The following is a 27,114-nucleotide window of genomic DNA, read 5'->3' on the forward strand; positions in this document are numbered from 1 at the left end:
GCTTCCAATTGCGGTTACCCCTGAATGTTTTAGACATCTAGGAAAACCCTTAATGTAATCCCAGGCATATACAATGAAGTTGAGATCAGGGCACTGTGGGGGGGCCATAACTTCTATTACAAGACTCCTTGATCTTTTTCTCACTGAAGATGGTGCTTTATGACTTTTGCTGTATTATTGGAGTCATGGTCCTGCTGTAGAATAAATGTGAGCAGAGGTGGCAGCTCCATTAGGGGCACAGTGGTGCCGCCCCTCAAATCCATACACTCCACTCCTAATCTACATGAGGGCACGTGGATGCATGGATTTCAATGGGGGGAGGTTTGAAGCACATGATTAGTGCCGGAAGATCTAATTGGCTTCAAAAAAAGGGTGTGCCAGTCGTGTGACAATAGCGAATTAATATCCCTGCTTCTCCTCCTGGCCAATCAGAAGGCGAGTCCTGAGAACCGATTGCCCTAGAGGAGAAGTTATTGTATTGGCTGCCAAGGAGAAGATGCAGGGGGAAGCCTCCGAAGCTGCCCGTGACCTAGATGGGGCAACTAGTCCAGGGCTGGTCGGCAGATGGGCGAGCAACGGGGGTGGGTGATTTGCCGATCGACTGAGTGATGGGGGCCGGGGGGGGTTTGACTGATGGACTGACTGACTGACTGAACGGGTTTTTTTTTTTTTAAAGCCAGATAATTTAAATGAATGCTGCCAGAGAGGAGGGCAGAACTCCTCTCTGTGCAGCCAAGCCCCCCCCCCCCTCCCTGGCCTCAGCATTCAGCATACTCTGACAGCTGACTCCGGGTTCCTCTAGTTCTCCTCCAGACCCCTGCATTTTCTGCTTTACAGCTCTACTCCCACTTTCTGGCAGTAGCACAAGGTAAAAGGGTGCACTGTGATGTAATAGAGGGTGGGAAGGGGGCTTTCAGATTCCGATAAGCCTACCACCCGCAGAACCCCCGACAACTACATCCCGGGGTTGTCAGAAGAGGCCCTTGTCCTCATCAACATAGGGACAAGGTGCTTTGGTGTTGGGGGCCAGAGCAAAGCACCCAACCCCCTATGTTGAGAGCATGTGGCCTGGTATGGTTCGGGGGGGGTGTTCGCTCACCCCCCCATTCCTGACCTGCCGGGCTGCATGCTCAGATAAGGGTTTGGTATGGATTTTGGGGGGATCCAACACCTTTTTTTTTGTTAATTTTGGTGTGGGGTGCCCCTTAAATACCAGACCTGAAGGGTCTGATATGGACTGGGGGAGGGGCATTTTTTTTTAACAGTTTTCTATTGCCGGGCAATTATCAGCATTCTTTATCTTTACATTCAACTGTCAGGTGGGAAGCCAGCTGACAGATGAGGACTAATGGTTGTTGATGACGCAGGCAGCCAGCTTTCCGGCCCACTGCTTAACAACCAGCTATTTCTTCACGCAGAATTTTAATTGGTCGATCGTCTTTCGAGCGATTCAAATTCAAATCAGTCTGGAAAGTTGTAATTCGTTTGAAAAATAATAAACTGAATGAATTTTAATGAAAATTAACCTAAATTTTATAAAACGAAACCAAACAAAAACTATTTCGGAAACCAAACTAAACAAGTTCCATAATGAAACAAAATTAGTAACATAACGAATCTATCCAAAATGAAAGCGTGCTCTGGACACCTAGACTTACAGACATAACCGACCCTTTGAAGGCAACCATAATTTTGATGCGGTCCGCAATGAAATTGAGTTGGACACCCCTGATCCACTGTGATAAATTTCTACGACTGATCACTAGATTTTCAGCCCTCAGTGTTGCCTGTTTTAGTGTTTCTGCAGAAGAACTTCAACAACACATCTAAAGTATTTGTCTTCTTTAAAATTTTTGTCTATGAGAGACCTTGTTGATGCAGTAAAACCACGCTGTGTTTTTTGCCATCCTCAGTCTTGTGTAAGACTGTATACATTGAACTGTCTTTGGTTACCTCAGCTTGTTGTAGAGCATGACTTTTCCTCACTCAGTTTCTCACCCAGCTATTTCTGTTTTATTTAATGATTGTATTTTAAGGCACATATTATTTTGTTGAATATTATGACCTGTTTGGTATAACTGTTGAACAATAATAACTGTGTGCAAGTGTACCTGAGAGAATAGGGCAAAGGACCTACAGCAAAAGGTGAACACACCAACTGTTAATTTGATTCCGTTTTTCTTCCTGTTCATGTTCGTGTAGTTTGTTAATGTATAAAAAAAATGACAGCGTTTTTCAACAGTATGCAGGCAGTATCTTCAGTAACATAATCATTACTTATATTTATCCAATTGTTTTCTCATTGCACAATTTTTTTTTTTTTTCCTTGCACTCTACTGTAATGAATGTATATAATAAACACTGTATTGACTTTAAGGTAATAATTCTCACCTGCACATTGCAAGAACGATAGTTTCTGGTTGGTCCAATACAGTTTGATCCCCCATCTGCCCTATGGAAGCAATAAAATCCATACTGCAATTACAAAACTGCACAATCCAGATTCAATATCAGCCACCATGGTTTACCAACACACATGCTATTTACTATATTTGGATTTTCCCACTTATATTTTATCCTTGCTCCCAGCATATTTGGACCCCGCTTCCTACAGTTGCTTGTCCACTCCTAGGTACATCATATACCCTTGTCGGGCACTTTATTAGGTACACCTGTTCAATTGCTTGGAAACACAAATTGATAATCAGCCAATCACATGGCAGCAACTCAATTTATTTAGGCATTTAGACATGGAGAACTTTTGGAAGTTCAAACTGAGCATCAGAATGGGGAAAAAAGTGGATTTAAGTGACTATGAACGTGGCATGGTTGTTGGTGCCAGACAGGCTGGTCCGAGTATTTCAAAAACTGCTGATCTACTGGGATATATTCATACACAGCCATCTCTGAGGTTTACAGAGAATGGTCCAAAAGGGAAAATATCCAGTAAGCGGCAGTTGTGTGTGGACAAAAATGCCTTGTTGATGTCAGAGGTCAGATGAGAAGGGGCAGATTGGTTTAAGATGATAGAAAGGCAACAGTAACTGATATATACACTTGTTACAAGCAAGGTATGCAGAATACCATCTCTGAATGCACAACACATCGAACCTTGAAGCAGATGGGCTAAAGCAGCAGAAAACCACACCAGGTACCACTCCTGTCAGCTAAGAACAGGAAAGGGAGGCTACAATTTGCACAGGCTCACCAAAATTGCACAATAACAGATTGGTAAAATGTTGCCTGGTCTGAGTCTCGATTTCAGCTGCAACATTCAGATGGTAGGGTCAGAATTTATTGTAAACAACATGAAAGCATGGATCCATTTAGCCTTGCATGGGGGATATTTTATTGGCACACTTTGGGCCCCTTAGTACCAATTAAGCATCGTTTAAACGCCATACTTCCAGCAGGATAATGCACCATTTCACAGAGCTCAAATCATCTCAAACTAGTTTCTTGAACATGACAATGAGTTTGCTGTACTCCAATGGCCTCCACAGTCACTAGATCTCAATCCAATTGAGCACCATTGGGATATGGTGGAACGGGAAATTTGCATCATGAATATGGATGTGCAGCCGACAAATCTGCAGCAAGTGCATGATGCTATCATGTCAATATGGACCAAAACCTCTGAGGAATGTTTCCAACACCTTGTTGAATCTATGCCACAAATAATTAAGGCAGTTCTGAAGGCAAAAGGGGGTCCAACCTGGTACTAGCAAAGTGTATCTAATAAGGTGGCCGGTGAGTGTATGTCAAACTATACTGTTCTCAAAATATATATTTCCTCTATGCTTTCAATAGAATAATATATGATTTGTCTATTATCTACATCTTACAATACGACCTGATCACTCTGATATATATCATTCCTCTTTAATTTACTGTTTGAGATTTCTTTAAACATTAACCTTGCTTCAATCAAATCCATCCTCAAAAAGGTATTTATAGGGTTGATTTACTAATGGCAAAAAAGCTGTTGATTTTGCAAGGTAATTTTGCAATGTAGTGAAAATCCACTTTGCAAAGAATATTCAATCATGCACGAAAAAAAAAAAAAAGTATTTTTGATTGCACATGATTGGGTGATGGAATTCAGCAGAACTTCACCTCATTCACTAAGCGAAGGGGAAAGTTCTCTTGCAAAGAGAACAGCCTATTTGCCTTTAGAAAATCAGCCCCATTATCTTTATTTCCTTCCCAGCCTCTGTACTGATTATCTAGCTTATGTCACTGAATGAATGTCATGTCTCAGGGTATGTCCAGTCAAACCATTTTTTCATAGATTTGAACAGGGTGGGGAAGTGTCAGGAACCATGAATCAGACCGAGATAGAAGTGCAGTCAAAATTATACTTTTTAGTAAAATGGTACAAACAGAGCAAGTGTAGTCAAAACATAGCCAGGGTTCGGTAACCAGATCGGGTAGTTGGAAAAAAACTGTGAAATGGGAATCCAGAGATAAGCGTAATAGAGGCAGTAAACAGGATCAGGAACCAGAAGGGATGTCAGCCAGGCAAACACAGCAGACAGTATCCAGATATGCTGACCAGGCGAAGGCACAGTAGATCTAATATATATATATATATATATATATATATATATATATATATATATATATATATATACACACACACACACACACACACTCTCTGCATTTAGCATAGACTATATATATATATGCAGTGCAGGCAGTGTGTATGTATATATATATATATATATATATATATATAGTGACAGTAGTAGGAGATGCTGTCATGGTAAAATTGGTAGTTTGGGGGACACATTCGCTTGGTGTAAGACTGCAGAGCATAGGTGTGGACTGGAGAAGACTGCTTTGACAGCTTTCTCCAGGTTTTGGTATTCCATCATGGGGCTCTGTAGTTTGGAGATTCCACAGTGTCTTGGGTGGGACGGGATCTCCAACCCTGTGTCCAGATTTTGTAGATGGCCAGCAGCCCTTATAATGAGTTTATGGGAATACCTCAGATATACATTTTGCAGACTGCTCCACATCAAGAGACAGGAGGTCTCCAGGAGGCAGCCAGAACATGTGTGACTGCAAGAGGCCGTGAAACGGCCTGAGCACTAAGGCCAGAGTGGAGTTGTGGGTGCTAAAGTAAAGCCGTCCACACTGAAGGATCCAGGAGTCTGTGTGACCAGGATAAAGAACAGAAGTACTGCTACAGAGAGCCAGGTGGGCTAGAATTTTCCGTTTGTATTTGCTGGAGAAGAACCACTGTGTGGGAAACCGTTAAGTTATGGACTTTTATTTGCCTTAACAAAAATGGGCTACCATGCCCTAAAATACATTTCCTGACTGGTTTGAATCACTGGCAAAGGCATCTACTACGAGAGCTAAACAACCCCCAACTTTACAATATATATATATACATAGGTGTGAGATATATATATATATAGGATGAGACCCAAGAGGGTTCCAATGAACCAGGTACTGTGTGTGCCCACAGAACCTACGGGAATCAATGATAGATTGTATTTCACACTCCTCATGGTTCTCAACCTAAACCGAGTGAGGATGTGGTACCAAGATGTTGAAGTGTTTGCATACCAAAGGTTTTAATAAGGAGACATGAAATATGCATATTAGAAGGAAGGTCTAAAGCGTAATACGGAGAATACAAAATGGCCCAATAAACCGTGATGCCAGAAGAAACCAGCACCAGCAGGAGACAAGGATTTGCAGATGAATGCTCAAAAAAATTGAGTTGGCAACATACTCCTCCATGGCTTTGTCCTCTGAAACAAAGGGTAAACCCGGCCACAAGGGGGTATGGCACCAGGTTGAGGGTCAATTGTGCAGTCATACGACCAGTGTGGAGGCAAACTACTGGCTTCACCTTTGTCAAAAACATTGCTAAATTCACGGTACTCCTCCGGCAGGGAGGAGGGTGAAGAGGTGCACAAGACCTTAGCCACTTTCTGAAAACATGTCTTACTGCATTGTGGCGACCAGGAAAGAACCCCAGCACAAAGCTAATCAAAAGAGGAGTTGTCCTTCTGTAACCAAGGATAACCAATAACCACGGGAAATAAGGTGAGGAAATTACTTGGAATTGGATTATCTCATGGTTAAGAGCCACTATGACCATGGTCAATGGAGCAGTCACATGGGCAGATTGTAGGTGTCTCCCATCAATAGCCTCAATGACAAGTGGAGTGGCATGAAGCTGCAGCAGAATTGAGTGCTTAGACACAAAGGCACGGGTCCATGAACAGGCCTGCAACCCCAGAGTCGACTAGAACCTGTATCTCGATGGATGACTCAGACCAAGAAAGGGTAACTGGAATCACAGGCTTATCCTTCTGGATAACTGGGGACGTAACAACACCACCTAAAGTCTGTCCCCTACAAGACCTCAGGTGCAAGTGTTCTCCTGTACCGGTAGGACAAGACTTCAGGAAGTGACCTGTCTGGCCACAATAAAGGAACAATCTCTCCCTCCTCCTAAAGACCCTCTCCTCCGCAGAGAGACATGTGAAGCCCAACTGCATAGGTTTTACTTCACTGGCAGACTCTATACCAGGAGGCATGAGAGGTGAGGGAGGCAAAGTTGGGATTGCAAAGCTCAGAGCCAACCATACAGGAGGCTTTTGCAAGCGCTCCTTAAAGGAAGGTCTCTCTCGGAGTCTGGAGTCTGAGAATGGCAAACGTGTTCAACTTCTCCAGCTCAGTGGGTATATCTTTGGCTGCTATCTCACCTTTGATGGTATTTGAGAGACCATGAAAAAAAGCAGCCACGAGGGTCTTATTGTTCCAAGCAACCTCTGCTGCCAGAGTATGGAATTCAATGGTGTAATCGACAACAGTTCTCATACTTTGTTTAAAGGAAATGAGGCAGCAGAAGTGAAGCGAGCGGGAACATCAAATACCTTTTTAAAGGAAGCCACAAACTCTGGGTAACTCAGGACGACAGGGTTTTGTGTCTCCCATAGAGGGTTTGCCTAGACCAAGGCTCTCTCAGAAAGCAAAGAAATCACAAAGCCTACTTTGCTTCTCTCTGTGGGAAACGCCTGGGGCAGCATCTCAAATTATATCCCAACCTGGTTGAGCAACCCTCTGCATTGATCACCCCCAAATCGCTGGGGAAGCAGAGCAGAACCAGACATAACTCTTATAGAGGGAAAATTTGAGGCGGGTGCCTGCACAGAGACTGGAGCAGCAGCAGGGATGGCCTGCAACACAGGTTGTACCGGAAGAGCCTCAGTGAGAAGATCCAGGTGAGCAGTGCATATTAGGAGTGTCCGTAACACTATGGCAAACTGATCCATGCAGTGATCCTGCTCATCCAATCTGGAAAAAATATTACCAATAAGTGGATTGCCTGCATCTTCTTAATTCATGGCCTTCGCCTACTGTCAGGAACCAGGAACCAGACAGACAGAAGTGCACTAAAAATTACACTTTTTAAAAAAATGGTACAAACAGAGGAAACTTAGGGTTTGGTAACCAGAGCGGGTAGTCGGAACAAGCCAGTGAGACAGGAATCCAGAGATAAGTGAGGTAGTAAATAGGATCAGGAACCAGAAGGGAAGTTAGCCAGGCAAAAGTCTTTGACAGGAAAACACAGCGGAGAGTATACAAATATGTTGGCCAGGCGAAGGCACAGGAGATCTTATACAGGCAGTTTATATATCCAGCAGGGCTAGCTGACGAGCAGAAAATGAAGACCAGGTGAGTCTCTGTGGAATAAAGAGTATTGGCAAATAACTGACAGCTGAGCGAGCACAGAGCTCTGAGAAGGAAGGGCTGAGCCCAGCCCTGACAGGAAGGGTTTGAACCCGTCAGGGTTTTACTGCTATCTGGGGCTTTGTTAGAGAGATTTACCCTGACTTCCTGTCCTTCTGTTGCCAGGGAGGGATAGCATCAAACAGAAATAAGCAAAAACTAAAATGTTTGGTAAAACCTATGTCAGCAGGACCATAAGTGATGGTAAAACTATCTACTCCTCAGATAGCAATAAAAAACCTGCAGGAGTTCTAATGCTTTCTAACTCAAGTCAAAGCTACAATTTATGTTTTTGGCTTAACATACTTTAAAATGTACCTTCCCTTTTTAAAATACAAGATAGGCTCCACAACTGTCCACCAGTAATGTGTCAGCAAGACTTCTACAACTTCAGAATCCATAAAAAAAAATATATACAGCATACTTACATACAAACCCTTCAAAAATGCTGCACCTATGCGCAAAACTGTCATATTCCTAAATTTTTTTGATAGACAGTATGGCATGACATATGTATGGCATGTCTTCCCTTGTAACAGAAGACACTTGCAAAACTTCCAGACTTGCTCTTTCAAAACTATTTTCTTTAACCACTTTAGCTTTTACAACTGTACACACCTATGGACAAGGGCAATTTTAACAGTTCTACTATTAGCCTTTGAACAAAAAAAAAAACTTTTCTATTTTGATTAGTGCCTCTTCAAAAAGAGATGGCGGTACTATAGACAAAATTATTTATTTTATTCTATAACTTGTCCACCATTTTAACTTACACTATATTGATGATTTTGGTAGAGAGCATGACAATTTATTAAAAAATTTAATATTTTTTTCTTTCAATTTTGGGCTTTTGAAAAGTTTGAATAATAAAAATTTGAAAAATAGAAATCAAAAAATCAGACAGAAAATACTGGTTAAAGGGAAAACTGGAAGCTGATTAGGGAAAAAGTAAGGGGTTGTTTTACTGAAAGCAAATATGCACTTTTGCAAATACAGTTGCACTCTGCAAGTGCAGTTGCTCCATTCGCATGCCAAGAAAAAACAAACAAAAAAAAACAAAACACAGCATTTTTGATTGCACATGATTGGATGATGGAAGTGAGCAGAGCTTCCCCTCATTTACAAAGCTCTGGAGCAACTGCAGTTGAAAAAGCGCACAGTCTATTCGCCTTTAGGGAATCATCCACTTAAGAGTTACATAGGGTTCAATAGAAACATACTTTATTTAAAAAAAAGTTTCCTCCTTTTCTCCTGCTCCCACATCTACCTCTCTGCTCTTTCTTTACATCCCCATTCCCCATTTCCCTTCTCTTCCATCATGATTGCCAATACTCACACTCAAATTACATTTGTTCCTGTACTCCTCCAGGTTGTCATATTGCATTGTATTTTAGACAGTTTTAGACAATTACAGCATGTGCAGATTTAAGTGGAAGCGTAATTTTTAATATCATTAGACAGTAAAATGGCTTGTGTAGCAATTGTACATATTTTAGTATTATTTTTAAAATTAAAGTGAGGTTCTGACATCATAAGTAGATTTAAACTCGTCCATTTAATTTGTAGATAAATGAAAATGAGTAGATACAAATGTAACAATGCATTCGATCAGTGTTTATAAACACAGTTTCAGACAATCTGCTTTCTACAGCAGGAGCTCATACAGTTGCTATATTTACACAACAAATTCTGGCTATCATTATTACAGTTGGGAATTGCCAACAGGTGCAAGGGGTGGAATGGCAGAGGGGCAGAAGTAAAGGACATATGCATATATACAATATATACATATATTGTATATTTCATTGAGTTTTATTGGGCTTGTGTAGTATGTAGTTAATAACTGCTTAAATTATCAAAGGGTATATATAAGAACAGAGCTGGGAACACAGAATATTTCATGTCCAAGCTGAGTTTCTATTGATATAAAAGCTCAGCACATAATATTACAGCTGGGTACTCCGTAAACTGTATGCCTTGAACTGCTAGAACTGTAGGTAATGGACATGAATATATCCTTATCTAGAGGAACATTTAATTCCACTGACCCATGAAAATTACCATTCTATTTCACTGTAAATATTTTCCTCGGTGTGGAGAGAATTATTTTAATACATAGAATCACAACATTTTAATATAAATTAACAAGAATATCAGGCCAAACATAGTGGCAGGATTAACTTTATCCCTACCATGCTGGAGACATCTGTCTAATCCTGTGTTGCTACTGGTGATCTTAATGAATTAAAATGGTCCCAGTTAATCAGTTAATGTATAACAATCCCCTTACTGCAATCAATTAATTTGGGCAGGGTTAATTTGCGCAGAGTGTCAGAAGTAATCCTGCTGGCACTAAATACTGTCAAGATGAAAAGGATCAAGGCAGGGTCCTTAGGGTTGACCATAGATTTGAGATGTACACCACTTTATGTGCATGGCTATGGTTGAATTGGAAAACAGTTTATGTTACATTCATACTATAGAACAAGCATATGGACGTTGGATCCTCTAACCCTTATTTAATTTAGTTTAATGTTGTGTGCATATATAAAACAATTCTCCACTGAAACAATATTCCACCAATACAATTCACAAGCAATGAATTAAGTCATTAGGTGTGTTTGTGCAGATTTATTAGGAACATTATATAAATAAGTGTCAAACATGTCAAAAACAGCAGTTTTTGATCTAAGAATCTAAGTAGAAATTGAGAAATCTGCAAGGGTTCAATTTGCGGGGGGTTGAAAGCTATGATACCCAAACATAGCAACAAACCCAACTGAAGTCTACGGGGGTGAATCATAATACTAAATTCTAGGAATTAAAAAAGGCCATTGGGATATAGCACTGCCACAGGGGATATTTAACAAAGCAGAAAGACATAAAAAATAAAATGAAAAAAAAAAAGCAAAAAAAAAACTACTGTGGGGATTTAAATGAGACTTTGATGGCATCATGGGAAAAAAAACACTATTTGTTTAAATTACATGCTTAGGAGAGATCTTAAAGCTGAATATGGTATTATGAAACAGTAAATTTTCATGTGCAGTGTCTGCACCATGGTATGCTGGCAGCACATATTTTGGCTGTGGAATTGATTTTTTTTAATCAATCAAGTAGTTTAATAGTATAGTTTGTAAGAGGTTTTTTTTCTCAGCACCACACTGCATTGTCTTAAAAAGTTAAGAAAATGTCAAAACGGAGTGCACAGAAACACTTCAAAACCACAGCTCCACATTCCCCAAACCCGTCCCCATATCCCCAATTATTCCCAAAATATTTGAAACATAAACTTCAAGTATGTATTTGATAGAAACTTACTAGCATCAGGACAGTCCACAAGCACTTGAAGAGGCAGCAAATAGAAATAGACAAGGCTGGTTTTAGTAAAAACTAGAGTGCATTTTCTGAGATACAATAGCCACAAATATTGTTCAGTTGCAGAACAGTACGTAAGAAACTTGGTTAGGTCGAAATATAAGAGAAAGTGATAAAGCAAGTTTTATTTTAAAAAATAAATCAGAGTGTAATCAGAGTGTACAATTTGAGATGCAATAGTTCCAATATTGTCCTATGGGACATTGTAAGGCAATAGAAAACAAATTGTATACAATATTTCAATAGTCTGTAGCTGCAAGAGGACAACCTAGGCCATAGGCTGCCTGCTCTTCCACAAACGAGGGGGAAGGGCAGGCAGCAGCAAATGGAGGCGTGAAATCCTATGTTCAGAGTGAAGGACCAGAAGCAGCAAAAGTTAAATGCAGAATCCTATGACCACAGGCTGCCAAATCCTTCTCCAGACTAGGACTCCCCACCCACAAAAAAAAAAATTACGTGGAGCCTCAAAATGAGAGGTAAAGGGTGCTGCTTCCTCTCCTGCTACTCCCCTGTTCTCCTCTCCCACTTTCTCCTCCCCCTATATTCCTACACTCCTTAACCACTTTCAGACCGGACCATTTTGCTGGTCAATGACCAGAGGTCTTTTTACAATTTGGCACTGCGCTGCTTTAACTGGTAATTGCGCGGTCATGCAATGTTGTACCAAAACAAAATTTGCGTCCTTTTTTTCCCACAAATAGAGCTTTCTTTTAAAGGTATTTGACTGACTCTGCGATTTTTATTTTTTGCGATATAAACGTAAAAAGACCGCAAATTTTGAAAAAAAATTATATTTTCTACTTTTTGTTATTAGAAAAATCCAATAAACTCAATTTTAGTCATACATTTAGGCCATGTATTCAGCCACATGTCATTGGTAAAAAAAAAAAGTCAATAACTGTATATTTATTGGTTTGCGCAAAAGTTGTCACATCTACAAACTAAGGTACGTTTTCTGGAATTTACGCAGCTTTTAGTTTATGACTGCCTATCTCATTTCTTGAGGTGCTAAAAAATTTTTTTTACACAAAGTTGTCACTAAATGATATATTGCTCACACATGCCATGGTTATATGTGGAATTGTACCCCAAAATACATTCTGCTGCTTCTCCTGAGTACGGGGATACCACATGTGGTCGACTTTTTGGAAGCCTAGCCGCGTACGGGGCCCCAAAAACCAAGCACCGCCTTCAGGATTTCTAAGGGCATACATTTGTAATTTCACTCCTCACTACCTATCACAGTTTTGAAGGCCATAAAATGCCAAGATGGCACAAAACACCCACAAATGACCCCATTTTAGAAAGTAGACACCCCAAGCTATTTGCTGTGAGGCATGTTGAGTCCATGGAATATTTTATATTTTGCCACAAGTTGCGGGAAAATTACAAACTTTTATTTATTTATTTATTTTTTTCACAAAGTTGTCACTAAATGATATATTGCTCACACATGCCATGGGCATATGTGAAATGACACCCCAAAATAAATTCTGCTGCTTCTCCTGAGTACGGGGATACCACATGTGTGGGATTTTGTGGGAGCCTAGCCGCGTACGGGCCCCGAAACCAAGAACCGCCTTCAGGCTTTCTAAGGGCGTAAATTTTTGATTTCATTTCTCACCACCTATTACAGTTTTGAAGGCCATAAAATGCCAAGATGGCACAAAACCCCCCCAAATGACCCCATTTTAGAAAGTAGACACCCCAAGCTATTTGCTGAGAGGCATGTTGAGTCCATGGAATATTTTATATTTTGCCACAAGTTGCGGGAATATTACAAACTTTTTCTTTTTTTTTTCACAAAGTTGTCACTAAATGATATATTGCTCACACATGCCATGGGCATATGTGAAATGACACCCCAAAATAAATTTTGCTGCTTCTCCTGAGTACGGGGATACCACATGTGTTGGACTTTTTGGGAGCCTAGCCGCGTACGGGGCCCGAAAACCAAGCACCGCCTTCAGGATTTCTAAGGGTGTACATTTTTGATTTCTCTCCTCACTACCTATCGCAGTTTTGAAGGCCATAAAATGCCCCCCCCCCAAATGACCCCATTTTGGAAAGTAGACACCCATAAATTTAGGGGTACACTAGTGAGACTCACAGGTAAAAAAGCACCTAGGCTGTCAGCGACTGTATCAAAACGCTACAAAAAAAACTGTTAGCGATCGCAGGGATCAGGCCTGAATCTGCGAACGCTGCAGTTATGTATGTTGTGTTTTGTAAGTGACATTGATCAATCGATACTGCACTTGGGTGGGCTGGGCTGGGCTTGGCGGAGGGGCTAAACGCAGGTGCTAGCAGGTATCTGGGCTGATCCCGCTAACAATGCGTTTTGGGAAACCTAAACTGCTGGCGACGCTAATATAGATCTGATCAGATACTATATTACTAAGGGAGGTGTATGCTTTGCGCGTGGGTGTTAGCGGTACTGGCACTAACCTGACGCTGCCTGGGGCGACGCAGACCCTATCTGACCCTCAAACTTATATCACCCGCCGGGTGATTAGGGGGTTAAACCTTTATTAGGTAATAAATGGCGGGTGCCCTGAAACTATAAAAAAATAACTAACCAACCAGCGTCACCTGTAACAGTTATATGGTGATCACTGGTGAAAGGGTTAACTAGGGGGCTTTATGCGGTAGTATATGGGGGTCCGTGGCGCTATAAAAAGCTGCCGCGAACCTAAATACCTACCTGCCTAACTAGCGTCACCTGTGACACCAATACAGCGATCAGAAAAACGATCGCTTATTAGGCTGGGTTCACACTGGAGTGATGTGGGAACGCCACGAATCCGCGGCGGGTTCCCGCATCACACTGCCCTATGCGAACTGCTGGGAGTGTCAGTGATATGTTAATGACACCCCCAGATCAGTTCGCATATCGCAGTGCGATCTGCAAACTCGGACAGGAATCGGATCGCATGGTGTGAACACCCATGCGATCCGATTCTGCTGCGGACCAAAAAAAGGGTCCCGTGCGAGTTTGAGGCGGGTGCGATGCGAATTCAGCCATACTATCTGTATGGCTGAACTCGCATCGCACAGAGATCGGATGTGATTTGCACTGCAGTGCGGTGCGAATCACATCTGTTCTCATAAACCGCTGCAATGTGAACCCAGCCTTAGTGACACTGGCGACGGGGGGTGATCACGGGGTTAAACCTTTATTGCGGGGGTTAGGGGGGTACCCTAGAACTAAAGGGGGCTAATCCTAACTGCCCTAACAGTTATTACAGTCACAAATGACACCAATGCAATAAAAAAAAAAATAATGCAATTGGTGTCACAGTGACTGGGGGTGCAGGGGTGATTGGGGGGGTGATCGGGGGGTGAAGGGGGGGTGAGAGTGTGCCTGGCATGTTCTACTGTGTAGTGTAGTGTTGGTGCAACTCACCGATCCTCTCTCCTCGGTGCCGGAACGAAAAATACCGACACGGAGGAGAGATTACATCACTTCCTCTGCCTGTGTTTACATTACAGGAGAGGAAGTGATGTCACGCTGCACTTCCATTCGTCAGGAGCGATCGCGAGGGGGTGGCCATGAATGAATGGCCGCCCCCTCATCCCGGATCGCTCCTGAACAGATTCCGACCGCCGCTGGCACCGGGGGGGGGGGCCAGATCGGGGCCCCCCACCCGCGGGAAGGCAGGAACGTACAGGTACGCCCATATGCCTGCCCGTGCCATTCTGTCGACGTACATCGTCGTGCGGCGGTCGGCAACTGGTTAATCCTTCATATCTTCTTCAATCTTAGTCAAGGTCAACAGTAGGTCAACAGTAGCATATTTATAGACTTATTTCAAGCCCCCATTCAGCTCCATTGGCATTTTCTTGTGGATTTTCTCCAGGGTCAGGAAAGACAGCAGCAAAAAATAAGCATACAGTTCTATAGCCATAGGATGCTCATCCTTCCCCAACAGAGTGAAGCCTTGTAACTCAAAGCAGCACTCACCAACACCCACCTCACTGTCTCCTGCCTGTATGCTAGATGAAAACAGCCCATTTCTGGTTCATGGCCTTGGCAGTCCCACATTGTCATTTTCCCACAGGCCATCACTAATTTTTTTGGGGTGGAGTGGGTTAAACATCATTTAGAGTTTCCTAATTTTTGTTTTGTTTTTTACATTTTTTTCCTTGTTTCATACTGTAGAAAAAATCCTGCCTTGTGCCAGTACAAGTTAAACTATTCTACCTTGACAAGATAAACTATCATCTTGCCGCAGGTACATTTTTTTTTAAGTGTCTCTAGAACAAATTTTAGTGTAACAAAATGCCTGCCCTGTGTCTAGTCCCTCTTCAATGCTTTCACAAAACCACTCTGTCAGTTTTTTTTCTCACTGAGATGATACACTTGAATAATTACGGTAGCAAAACAACTGCCTTCTTTGTGTTTTACCTATTTTAGCCTGGTCAGGTTTACCTACTGTCCTTGTGCTGGCTAATTTGTAGAAAATCATGCCCTACAGCTATAGCTCTGATATTCCTAAAAAATTGAGTATATGGGGATACAGCATTAGGGTGAGCTGTATAATGTTTTTACTTTTTTTTTAATGGATGCAGTGAGGTCCAAAGGCAGCTCTTGAGTGGATTATCAACAACAACTGCCTATTGCACTCTAAGCACCCCAAGCTAAAAGAAAAAAACAAAAAAAAATTAAAAGAAAATTTGCCATTGTGTTGACAGTTGAAGACCCTACAAATCACCCTTTTACACGCTCCCCCAAATTAGAAGCTTCTGTATTCATACCTCTTGAAATTTTCCATATTTTGTCATGTTACAAACAAAACCGTAAATGTATTTTATTGGGATTTTATGTGATAGAACAACACAAAGGAGGGATGCTTTTCTTCAACGGGTACAGGGAAGCTGGTCAGAGTTTATGGGAAGATGGATGGAGCCAAATACAGGGCAATCTTAGAAGAAAACCTGTTATGGCCGTGTACGCACAATCGTAATTCTCGTCCAAAAAAGCTTTGATGGTTTCTCCGACGGAATTCCGCTATATCATGTCTTGCATACACACAGTCACACCAAATTCCGACCGCCAAGAATGCGGGACTATAAAAGGGAAGTTCAATAGCCACTGCGCCACCCTTTGGGCTCCTTCTACTAATCTCGTGTTTATCTCGTGTTAGTAGAAGTTTGGTTAGGGACGATTCGGGTTTTTCAGACTCATGCTTTTGCAGATCGTTTAACTGCTGTTCAGTTTGTGATTGTGGGTTTATAACTGTTTTTCAGTGCGTGCAGTCAGTTTGTATCGGTTTTTCAGTGCGTTATTGTCTGCTCGTTACTGATTTCCAGCTCGCTCTTCACAGCCCTTGCTGTTCTTCAGTGCGTTCTGTTAGTTTGTTCTTACCAGCCAACCGTTTTGAAGCCATGTTGCGGGTACGTACTCATTGTAGAGTTTGTGCTGTGTGGGGGCTTGGTGTTGGGCTTCTTGCTTTGACCCAAGCCCAGTCCAAGTACAGGGCGATTAGGAGTTCATGGACCAAGAATTGGTTACCCCAGCTGCCAATAGTGTAAGTAAGCAGGGGCTGGCCAAAGTAACACACATTATTTATGCATTCAGCTCTCAATGAAGTGGAGAGGCTTACCTGTGAAAAACATACCTCCCCTAAAACATTTCCAAGGGGCCATCAGAGGGGGGGGGGGAGGAATCTGATAGGTGGAAAGCAGAACACGCGCCTGTCGTATGTACGATATATGAGCGGAGGACGAAGTAACGGGAGCGACGATCATTATAACAAAGATACAATTTTAGGTTGGTGCATCAGTGGTCTATACTGCTTATAGATTGAGGCCTATATTGGGTCAAGATTAGGAGAGTTTAGCCTGACATTAGCGTTTGTCTTGTGTTGTGTCTTGGATCTATTCAATGACAAGGACTTTATGGGCATATTCATTGATATGTACAGGGAGCTGCCCTGTCTGTGGCAGGTAAACCATTCCTTTTATAACAATAAACCAAAGAGGAAGGCAGCGCTGGATCAATTGGTGGAATTTGTGAAGCCGGTGATCCCCACGGCATATTTCTGGGTGTCAATGATGTTAAATATATTTTAATTTTGATCACTAATTTCTGATTTCACAAAGTGTTTTACATATCAATAGACAGTAGTGGCCACAAATGGTTGTGACAAGACTGAAAAATGCTGGGGTCAGAATGATAGTCTTTTCTATTTGTAAACATTCAATTTGCAAAAGTCATGAGATGAAAATTGTGTGTGATTGATGAACCAAAAACTAAAACGATGTCCCTTTTTCTGACACAGGAAAGCCTCAGCCAGGCCGTGGAAAGTGGCAGCCAGGAGGTGGCCGGGCTCAGTAGCCTGCTTGAATCACAGGTCCCTCCCCTCAACCTTCCACCAAAAAGTGCCAGGAAGAAGAGTAACGTGAAGGAGGCAGTAATTGGCCTATTGCTACTGCAGCCCCACAGTGTTTAAGAGGACTTTGCGTACATTACAGCCTGCAAAATGCTGGAAATGGAGGAGGGCCAACGCCTCTTATGTGAGGAAATCATCTTGCAAGCCCTAAATAAGGGGTTGAGGGCTCAACTCACAAGACAAACCCACATTTGTGAGTTCAACCATGGTCCTCCACCTCCTGCCGCACCTTCAACACCAGAGTCACAACCTGGAAGGAAGTGTCTAAGGAAGACCAGAAAGTGATGGCCTAGGTTCAGTCTGGTCTGGCAAAAGATGCAGGCTGTTGTAGTAACACAGCCTGGGGACAGATATGTCATCTGCTGCTGTTCCTGATCTCTTGTAGTCCTGGACTGGATTGTACTATGTATTATAAGGACTCCTCAGGCCACCAATTTTGACTGTAAATTAGTAAATGTGTGCCCTGGCGTACAAAGGCTTCGCAAATTTCACCAGTTTCTCCAGCGTTGTCTTCCTCTATTTTGTTATGACCCATAATAAATGGCTATTTTGTTTTCAGAAATACTTGCCTATGTGTTTTACTTCAAAAAGGACAGTTTGTTTATGAGTAAGCAGGTACATTTCAAAAATACAAGGTCAAATTAACAAGGGACACCAACACAAAACAACCTCCTTGAGATTTACAAATACAAGATAATAATGGTGTTGTGGAAACGTGATCACTATAAAATAGTTTTCCAAAAAATAAAAACAGGAGATCTTGATTAAAAAAAATAACCAAAAAAAGATATAAAAATTAATTCTAAACATTATTATGGAGATCTGGCTTTAAAAATAAAAAAGATTACCCATGAGATCACGAGAAATAATAAAGAAAGAAGTTTGTGAGAACTCTGTGTGAATATGAGCAGCAAAACAATTTCATTCTTCTAGCATTCTAAAGAAGAAGAGAATGCGCTGCATTGAAACATTTAAAAATTTGCAGTGTGACGAATGTGCCATCTCCATTACGAACGGTCGTTTTACCAGACTGATCGGCTCCGTCTCGTACTTGGTTCTGAGCATGCGTGTTTTTTTGCGCGTAGGAATTGCATACACACAAACGGAATTTCCAATAGAAACTTATTCCGTCTGAAAAATTGAGAACATGCTCTCAATCTTTTGCTGGCGGAAATTTGACCAGCAAAAATCTGATGGAGCATACAAACGGTCACAGTTTTCCGACCAAAAGCTCTCATTGGTCTTTTGCTGGCTGAATTTCGAGTGTACACGGCATTAGAGTCTGCAAAAGACTTGAGACTTGAGACTTAAATGCACGCCACACTTTTCAGATATTTGTAATTTATCATTTTGCTTCCACTTCACAATTATGTGCCACATAGGGGTTAATTTACTAAAGACAAATAAACTGTGTGCTTTGCAAAGTGCAGTTGTCTTCTGCAAGTGCAGTTGCTCCAGAACTTAGTAAATGAGGCAAATCTTCAAAGAGTACCCAATCATATGCAAGGAAAATTGAAAAAAAAAAAAAATGTTGTTTGCGCATGATTGGATGGTGGAAGTTAGTAGAGCTTCTGCTCATTTAATAAGCTCTTGAGCAACTGCACTTGCAGAGTGCACAGTTTATTTCCTTTAGTAAATCAACCCCTTTGTGTTGGTCAATCACAAAAAATCCCAATACAATATAATACATTTACGTTTTTGGTTGTAGCATGACAAAATGTGGAAAGATTCAAAAGGTATGAATACCTTTCAAGGTACTGTACATATTATGTGAACCTAAGTAACATGCAAGACACAGAAAAACTTGCACAGCTCACAAGAATTAGGGCAAGTGCCCTGGATTTAGGACACTATTCAATCTCCAAAATCTTCTCAACAGCATAAGCATCCAAGTAGATTGAGTGCTGTAATAAATATTTAATTGTGCTTCCTGAACGATTTCTTGGGAGACAAACAAATCTACTTACATTAAAGAGCACTGTAGTATAAATTTAATTCCAGAAATGCAACTCTTCAAAATGAAGTATTGTTTAACTAAACAGACAAGAGTGGTGTAATATATTTATTACACCTCTCATATAAAAACCCTAGCCCTGCATATATCTATTTGTATGTACTGTATATAGGGTTTTTTCACTTTCATGCTGAAATGAAGACAAAATGCAGAAACAATATTGCTAGGGGTAGTTAATAACGCTACTCACTAAAAAAAATTCTTTTGAAGTGCTACCTTCACATTGCAGGGGTGACAAGAAAGCATTGGTGTAGCAAACAGAGATGTAGCAGCTGCAGGGGCATAAAAATCCTTATGCCCTGTACAGACGGTCAGACATTCCGATGACAAAATCCGTCAGATTTTTTCTGACGGATTTTGGCCCAAACTTGTCTAACATACACACGGTCGCACAAAGTTGTTGAAACATCAGATCGTTCTGAACGTGGTCACGTAGAACCCGTACGACGGGACTATAAACGGGCCGGTAGCCAATAGCTTTCGTCTCGTAATTTATTCTGAGCATGCGTGGCACTTTGTCCGTCGGCATTGTCTACACACGATCGGAATTTAAACGATTGGATTTTGCTTATCTGGAAAATTTTAGATCCAGCACTCAAACTTTGTGTGTCGGAAATTCCAACAGAAAAAGTTCGATGGAGCCCACAAACGATCGGATTTTCCGACAACACGATCCGATCGCACATTTTCTGTTGGAAAGTCTGACCGTGTGTACAGGGCATTACAGTGTCTGTCCAGGCAAAAATCACAATCATGCAATATAAAGTACAAAAGGATAAATGAAAATGAATAAAATCCCCATACAGCCTGCGCAGTCAATTAAAATTACATATAAAGTACCAGTTCTCTATTGATAATTTGAATACCAGTTCTTCTTTGACAATACCCTGTCTCTTCTAATAAAATGCAGAATGGCTTAGCATTGTTAGCTTCCTGTCCCACTTTGTTTTATACACACACTGAAGGCTTCCTCCAATGTGCTTACACCATCATTCCTGAGGAAGCTCCAATAGTGCCCGTTTGTGATAGGTCCTGTACAGCTTGGGAGTTTGTCACTTCTGTGCATTACATTGACCTTGCTGATAGTATCCATCCATTGCCCGCAGAGTGGGGCACAGATTTGAGGTCATGCAATTAAATAAAAGACAGTACTTTACAAAAAATAGCATACAATAGGTATAGGCAGTTATTTTGCCATGGTGATGTTTCTTGTATATTTCCTTTTCATCTACTTTAATACTCACTTGAAGTTGATTCACAATGTAATTTCTGCTGCTATTTTCACTCCCTTAAAGCGGAACTTCAGTCATTGTTTTCGACCTTCAATCTAATAAATCTTCTGCCCTTGTTGTTTTCGTTTTGGATAGTAAAACATTTTCTTTTCTGCCAGTAAATACCTTATACATCCCACTTTCTGTTTGTCTGGTCTTTAACCTAGGCTTATGACATCATGGACAGCTCTCTCTCACTCTCGTGAGAGTTTGCCAGGAAGGGAGGTGGGATGAGTCATAAGAGGGCCAATGAAAGCTGGGGGCTGCAGAGCTGGAGGTGTGCCTCTCTGTAAAGAAGTGAATAGGCAGCAGCTTCAGCTGCCCACAGTTAAAATGGCTGCAGCCAGACTCAGTGGAGGGAGATTTCTGCAGCATATTTGGCAAGTACAGAATCACAGTATATATAAAATAATATGCAAAGTGGTTGGAGAGAAGCTTCAGAATGGCAAAGATGTTTTATTACAAATGATGTGATGAAGTTCCTCTTTAAGTCACCCAGATGTGCTGGGCGTGTGTACTCTGTAACTGCTTTATATGTCTGAGGTCAAAGACGAGCAGTCAAGCTTCCTTGTTGAATGATTCGGGTGCAGGAGAGTATAACAACAACTAATAGCATAGTAATTAAAATAGACATACTTTTTTTAAATCAAAATCTTAAGTAGATATTACAAGCCTATCCTGTAATGAAAGTTTTTTCCTTCAGGCAAACAGACAGATATATAACAGGGCTTACAGAGCTTGCAATTCAAAGGGCTAAGCATTCCATAAGAACCCTGTCAGAGGAATGTAGCTTCAGGGGATGTCTTAAAGAGGTGATTTTATCTGGGGGACTGGAAATATTACTGTTACTACTATAATTAGGAATGCCCAGTGCTTTAGTTATGAGCTCTTGGGTGTGTAGGTACACGTGGATGTAATCTTAAAAAGGTATAAACGGTTTGTACTGCCACAAGTCTCTCATTGAACATAACACTAAGATTTCAGAAGTACAATGACAGTGTTGTGTTCTGAAAAAAACATTAGGAAACATGAGGGATTTTTGAAACAATCAATTAAGATTTGTATCCAGTCAAATATGCCCATCTACTACATAGCTGCTGGTAGAGTAAAAGAAGATTGAAGATTACAACTGGATTGTAAAGTGTAGTGTCAGATTAACGTGGTATTAAACCCAACAAAAAATCTTTAACTGCTTGCTGCCCGGCCACTGTCAAATGATGGTGGGGCAGTGCAGCTCTCGTTCTGGGACCACATCATATGAAAGCGTCCCAGAGTGGCCGCCCTCGTGGGGGGGGCGCGTAGTGTGGCGACCACAGCTGCGCAATGTCCTAGTGACCCCGATTTGTGTAAAGAGCCATGTCCGCAGCTCTTTAACCATGTGATCGGCTGTGTCCAATCACAGCTGGTCACATGTAAACAAGGAGATGCCGGTAATTAGCTCTTCTCGCCTCACACTGACAGAGTGTGAAGAGAGGAGAGCCGATCAGCAGCATCTCCTCACAGAGGGACATCTAGGGATATAATCAGGGCACTGATTATCAGTGCCCTGATTACAATAAATACAGTGTCACAAACAGTGCCCACCATTGCCCACCAATGCCAGCATATAGTGCCCACCAGTGACAGCACTCAGTGCCCACTACTGCCCACAGGTGCCACCAATAGTGCCCATTAGCGATGCCAGTCAGTGCTGACAATTAGTGCTGCCTATCAGTGCTGCCCATCAATGCCCATCACTGCGGTCCATCAATACCCAGTGTCGCACATCAGTGTCACCCATCAATGCCCATCAGTGCCCATCTGTACCACCTATCTGTGCTGCCTATGCATGCCCACCAGTGCTGCCCATCAGTGGCCACCAGTGCCGCCCATCATGCCACCCAATAGTGTCCATCAGTGCCACATATCAGTACCACCTATCAGTGCCCATAAGTGCAGCATATTAGTGCTTCCTCATCAGAGCCCATAAGTGCCACCTCATAAATGCCCACCAGTTCAGCCTATCAGTGCCCATCAGTGCCGCCTCAGCAGCGCACATCTGTGAAGGCGAAAAATTACTTGGTTATAAAATTTACTGACAGAAAAAAAGGAAAAATGTTTTTTTTCAAAAATTTTTGGTCTTTTTTTTGTAAAAAATAAAAAACCCAGCAGTGATTAAATACCACCAAAAGAAAGCTCTATTTGTGTGAAGAAAATGATAAAAAAAAAAGTTTGGGTACAGTGTAGCATGACCACACAATTGTCATTCAAAGTGCAACAGCGCTGAAAGCTGAAAAATGGCCTGGGCAGGAAGAGGGTGTAAGTGCCTGGTAGGCAAGTGGTTAATATATTGCACCTCGCCAATAATAGATGTGGTGGGTGCATTCATTTTCTTTTTCTTTAGGCTTTTCTTCTATACCATTGCCACACTGCAAATTCTTTGCATGCAATTGTGACAATTTTTTTCAGGCTTTCCAGGTTTAAAACAGGCAGAAACAACATACCACATCTCAGCCACCTCTCAACTACCCTCTGAAAAGTAATATAGTGCAGATTACTTTTAAGAGGTTGGAAAGAACTTCTGCAAGTGTGAATGAGCTCTAACTTCAACTTTTGCTGGACAGCCTGGTCTGTTTAGGAGAATTTAAAAAATACAAGACTCACTGGCCAGATCTCCAGGTGGAAAAAAAAAAAAGAAAAAGCGTAAAAAAATAAAACAAATGCAACCACCACATTTAAGGATTGGTATTTTACATTTTTGTTTTTTGATGCCGCTTTAAGACATAGGCAGGTGTCAACTGTACTGCATTCAACAGAAAAAGCAAGTTTTCACAGAAAAGGGCATGGTGCCTTATTCATAACAGTAATGGGGCTATCTGACATTATGTTAAATTTTAAATACCAATAATTTTTAATATGGTCATTAATTTCATAAGAAATAATAAAAATATTATTTCTATTATTCCTCATAACTTTGGTTGGGGATCAGACAATATTTAAAATAAAGTTGTGACCACAAGGATACATATTTTAATGCTCAGCTGAGCTTGGGCTATCTTGGCTGGGCTCGGGCAGGAGGGTGGTCTCATCTAGACTGGGCTGGGACACCTTTTGTGAATCACAGCAACAGCCAGGACTCGCTAGGGAGGCGGTAGCCTCAGGGTGGGGTACTGCTGTCCTTGGAATCCACTGTGATGTGTAACTACCATCAAATCATCTACTATACAGAGAGGAGAGCAAATAGAAAGTATTACAGGTGACTTTTCTATTCCCTATGATGACCATGAATGATCATTAATGGGGAGTCATGTCGGCAGTCTCAAACCATCTCCTATATACTGTCCGCAGTCTCTGACCATCCCCTACATCCTGTCCCGAGTCTCTGACCATCTCCTGTATCACGTCCGTAGTCTCTAACCAACTCCTGAGGCGGAGCTCTTATAGGAAGAGTGGGACAAATTTAGATAGGGGGCGTCTGATTTTAGTCTTGCCTAGGGCAGCACAAAACCAAAATACAACACTGACACAAGGCATGCAAGGACAGCTCTTGAAAAAATGATAGACGGTTAAAGTCACTCTGTCATGAAAGTAGTATGGGGCTGCCAATACCTTCTTCTTAAAATGCTAGTTCTCTACCTACATTTGACTCAAGTACTTTTAAATCACAGACCCAGAACATGCATAATGTGAATGAATGTTGGCAAAGTGTCAGATTTGCACATCTCTATACTTGCTTTGGGTCAGCCATGTAGACTGTATTGCAGTAGGGAAAAACAGAATGATTACATGCATCCTGTTATAACCCTGAACAAATAGCTTTTTTTTTTTTTTACAGTATAGCCATATAGAAAACTTAAATCTGATGGGTTGTGCAGGTTAATAAACCTAAATAATAAAAATGTATATGCCTAGTGATCCTCTTAGTAACCGTTGAATCATAACTTGACACCATTATAGTTACATAGTTACATAGTTAGTCAGGTTGAAAAAAGACACAAGTCCATCCAGTTCAACCTTAAAAACAAATAAATAAAATAAAAAATAATCGTACAATCCAAATACCCAATTTTATGCCCACAATTGATCCAGAGGAAGGCAAAAAAAAACCCCAGCAGAGCATGCTCCAATTTGCTACAGCAGGGGAAAAAAATTCCTTCCTGATCCCCCCAGAGGCGATCGGATTTTCCCTGGATCAACTTTACCTATGTTAGTACCCAGTTATATTATGTACATTCAGGAAAGTATCCAGGCCTTTCTTAAAGCAATCTACTGAGCTGGCCAGAACCACCTCTGGCGGGAGTCTATTCCACATTTTCACAGCTCTAACTGTGAAGAAACCTTTCCGTACTTGAAGATGAAATCTCTTTTCCTCTAGATGTAAAGAGTGCCCCCTTGTCCTCTGGGTTGACCGTACAGAGAACAACTCAACACCAAGTTCACTATATGGACCCCTAATATATTTGAACATGTTGATCATATCCCCCTTATTCTCTTCTTCTCAAGAGTGAATAAATTCAGTTCCTCTAATCTTTCCTCATAGCTCTTATCAGTTTGGTTGCCCTTCTCTGCACTTTCTCCAGTTCCCCGATATCCTTTTTGAGAACTGGTGCCCAAAAACTGAACTGCATATTCCAGGTGAGGTCTTACTAATGATTTGAACAGGGGCAAAATGATATCTCTCTCTCTGGAGTCCATACCTCTCTTAATACAAGAAAGGACTTTGCTCGCTTTGGAAACAGCAGCTTGGCATTGCATGCTATTTTTGAGCTTATGATCTACCAAAACCCCCAGATCCTTCTCCAATATGGATCCCCCCAGTTGTACTCCCCCTAGCATGTATGATGCATGCATATTCTTAGCCCCCAAGTGCATAACTTTACATTTATCAACATTAAACCTCATCTGCCACATAGTCGCCCAATTAGACAGTGTATTGAGGTCGGCTTGTAAATTGGAGACATCCTGTAAGGACGTTATTCCACTGCATATATTGGTGTCATCTGCAAAGACAGAAATGTTACTTTTGATCCCAGACCCAATATCATTTATAAAGATGTTAAAAAGTAAGGGTCCCAGCACTGAACCTTGGGGTACACCACGGATAACCTTAGACCATTCAGAGTAAGAATCATTAATCACTACTCTCTGAATTCTGTCTTTTAGCCAATTTTCTATCCATTTACAAACTGATATTTCCAAACCTGTAGACTTTACCTTACACATGAGCCGTGTGTGGGGAACTGTATCGAACGCTTTTGCAAAATCCAAGTATACCACATCCACCGCCACCCCTCTGTCCAAGGTTTTACTTACCTCCTCATAAAAAGAAATCAGATTTGTCTGACAACATCTGTCTTTCATGAATCCATGCTGTCTGTTGCTTAAAGTGTTTTTGTTCAGCAAGAACTGGTCGATGTGGTCTTTTATTAAACGCTCCAGTATCTTCCCAGCTATAGAAGTTAAGCTAACAGGTCTATAGTTACTTGGTAAAGACTTTGATCCCTTTTTAAATATAGGCACCACATTCGCCCTGCGCCAATCCAGTGGGACTATTCCCATCATTAATGAGTCCCTAAAAATTAGATACAATGGCTCTGAAATTACAGAGCTCAATTCTTTTAGGATCCGTGGGTGGATGCCATCAGGGCCAGGTGCTTTATCCACCTTTATTCTGTCTAAATATTTCTGGACCATATCACTTTTGAGCCATTGTGGATCATTTGGGGCTGTGCCACTATCACCCACCATTATGGACATGCGCTCCCCCATGCTCTTTTGTGTACACAGAGCTGAAGAAAGTATTTAATAAATTAGCCTTCTCTTTGTCCCCAGTCACCCACTCTAGATTATTTTGTAAAGGGCCTACATGCTCAGACTTGACCTTTTTACTATTAATATATTTGAAGAATTTTTTGGGATTTGTCCTACTATCTTTTGCAATCTGTCGTTCGTTTTGAATTTTTGCATCCTTGATTTCCTTTTTACATATTCTGTTAAATTCTTTGTAACATTTAAATGTCACTAGTGATCCTTCATTTTTATATTTTTTAAAAGCTCTTCTCTTATAGTTTATAGCTTTTTTAACTTTGGCTGTGAGCCACATAGGTTTTGTTTTTAGCCTTTTAAACTTATTGCCCATATAACACCAAACTATCTGTCCCAATCACCCCTTTGATAGTTTTTACACACAAACTGTAATACTGGATTAATCATCTATTTCTATATCAAGGTATTAAGCTTAAACTACAACTAGTATAGAATTCAGAGGAACTGCCTAGCAAAACATAACATGTAGCAGTAGCTACTCTGACCAGCTCAGTGA

The 27,114-nt window shown here is 41.3% G+C and overlaps 1 protein-coding gene across 5 annotated transcripts in view; it reads right to left on the minus strand.

The window, feature by feature from the left end:
* The window catches only part of PAPLN (papilin, proteoglycan like sulfated glycoprotein), a 181,735-nt gene that overhangs the window by 75,810 nt on the left and 78,811 nt on the right, over nt 1-27,114 (minus strand). For all 5 annotated transcript variants that reach the window (XM_077464576.1, XM_077464578.1, XM_077464579.1 and 2 more), the window contains one exon: nt 2,392-2,452. In XM_077464576.1, coding sequence (XP_077320702.1) covers nt 2,392-2,452 — 61 coding nt within the window. The remainder of the gene's footprint in view (nt 1-2,391; nt 2,453-27,114) is intronic.

Source organism: Lithobates pipiens, unplaced genomic scaffold (assembly GCF_037356315.1).
Source record: "Lithobates pipiens isolate NorthernLeopardFrog02 unplaced genomic scaffold, aLitPip1_a1.2 Scaffold_30, whole genome shotgun sequence".
Taxonomy (NCBI): domain Eukaryota; kingdom Metazoa; phylum Chordata; class Amphibia; order Anura; family Ranidae; genus Lithobates; species Lithobates pipiens.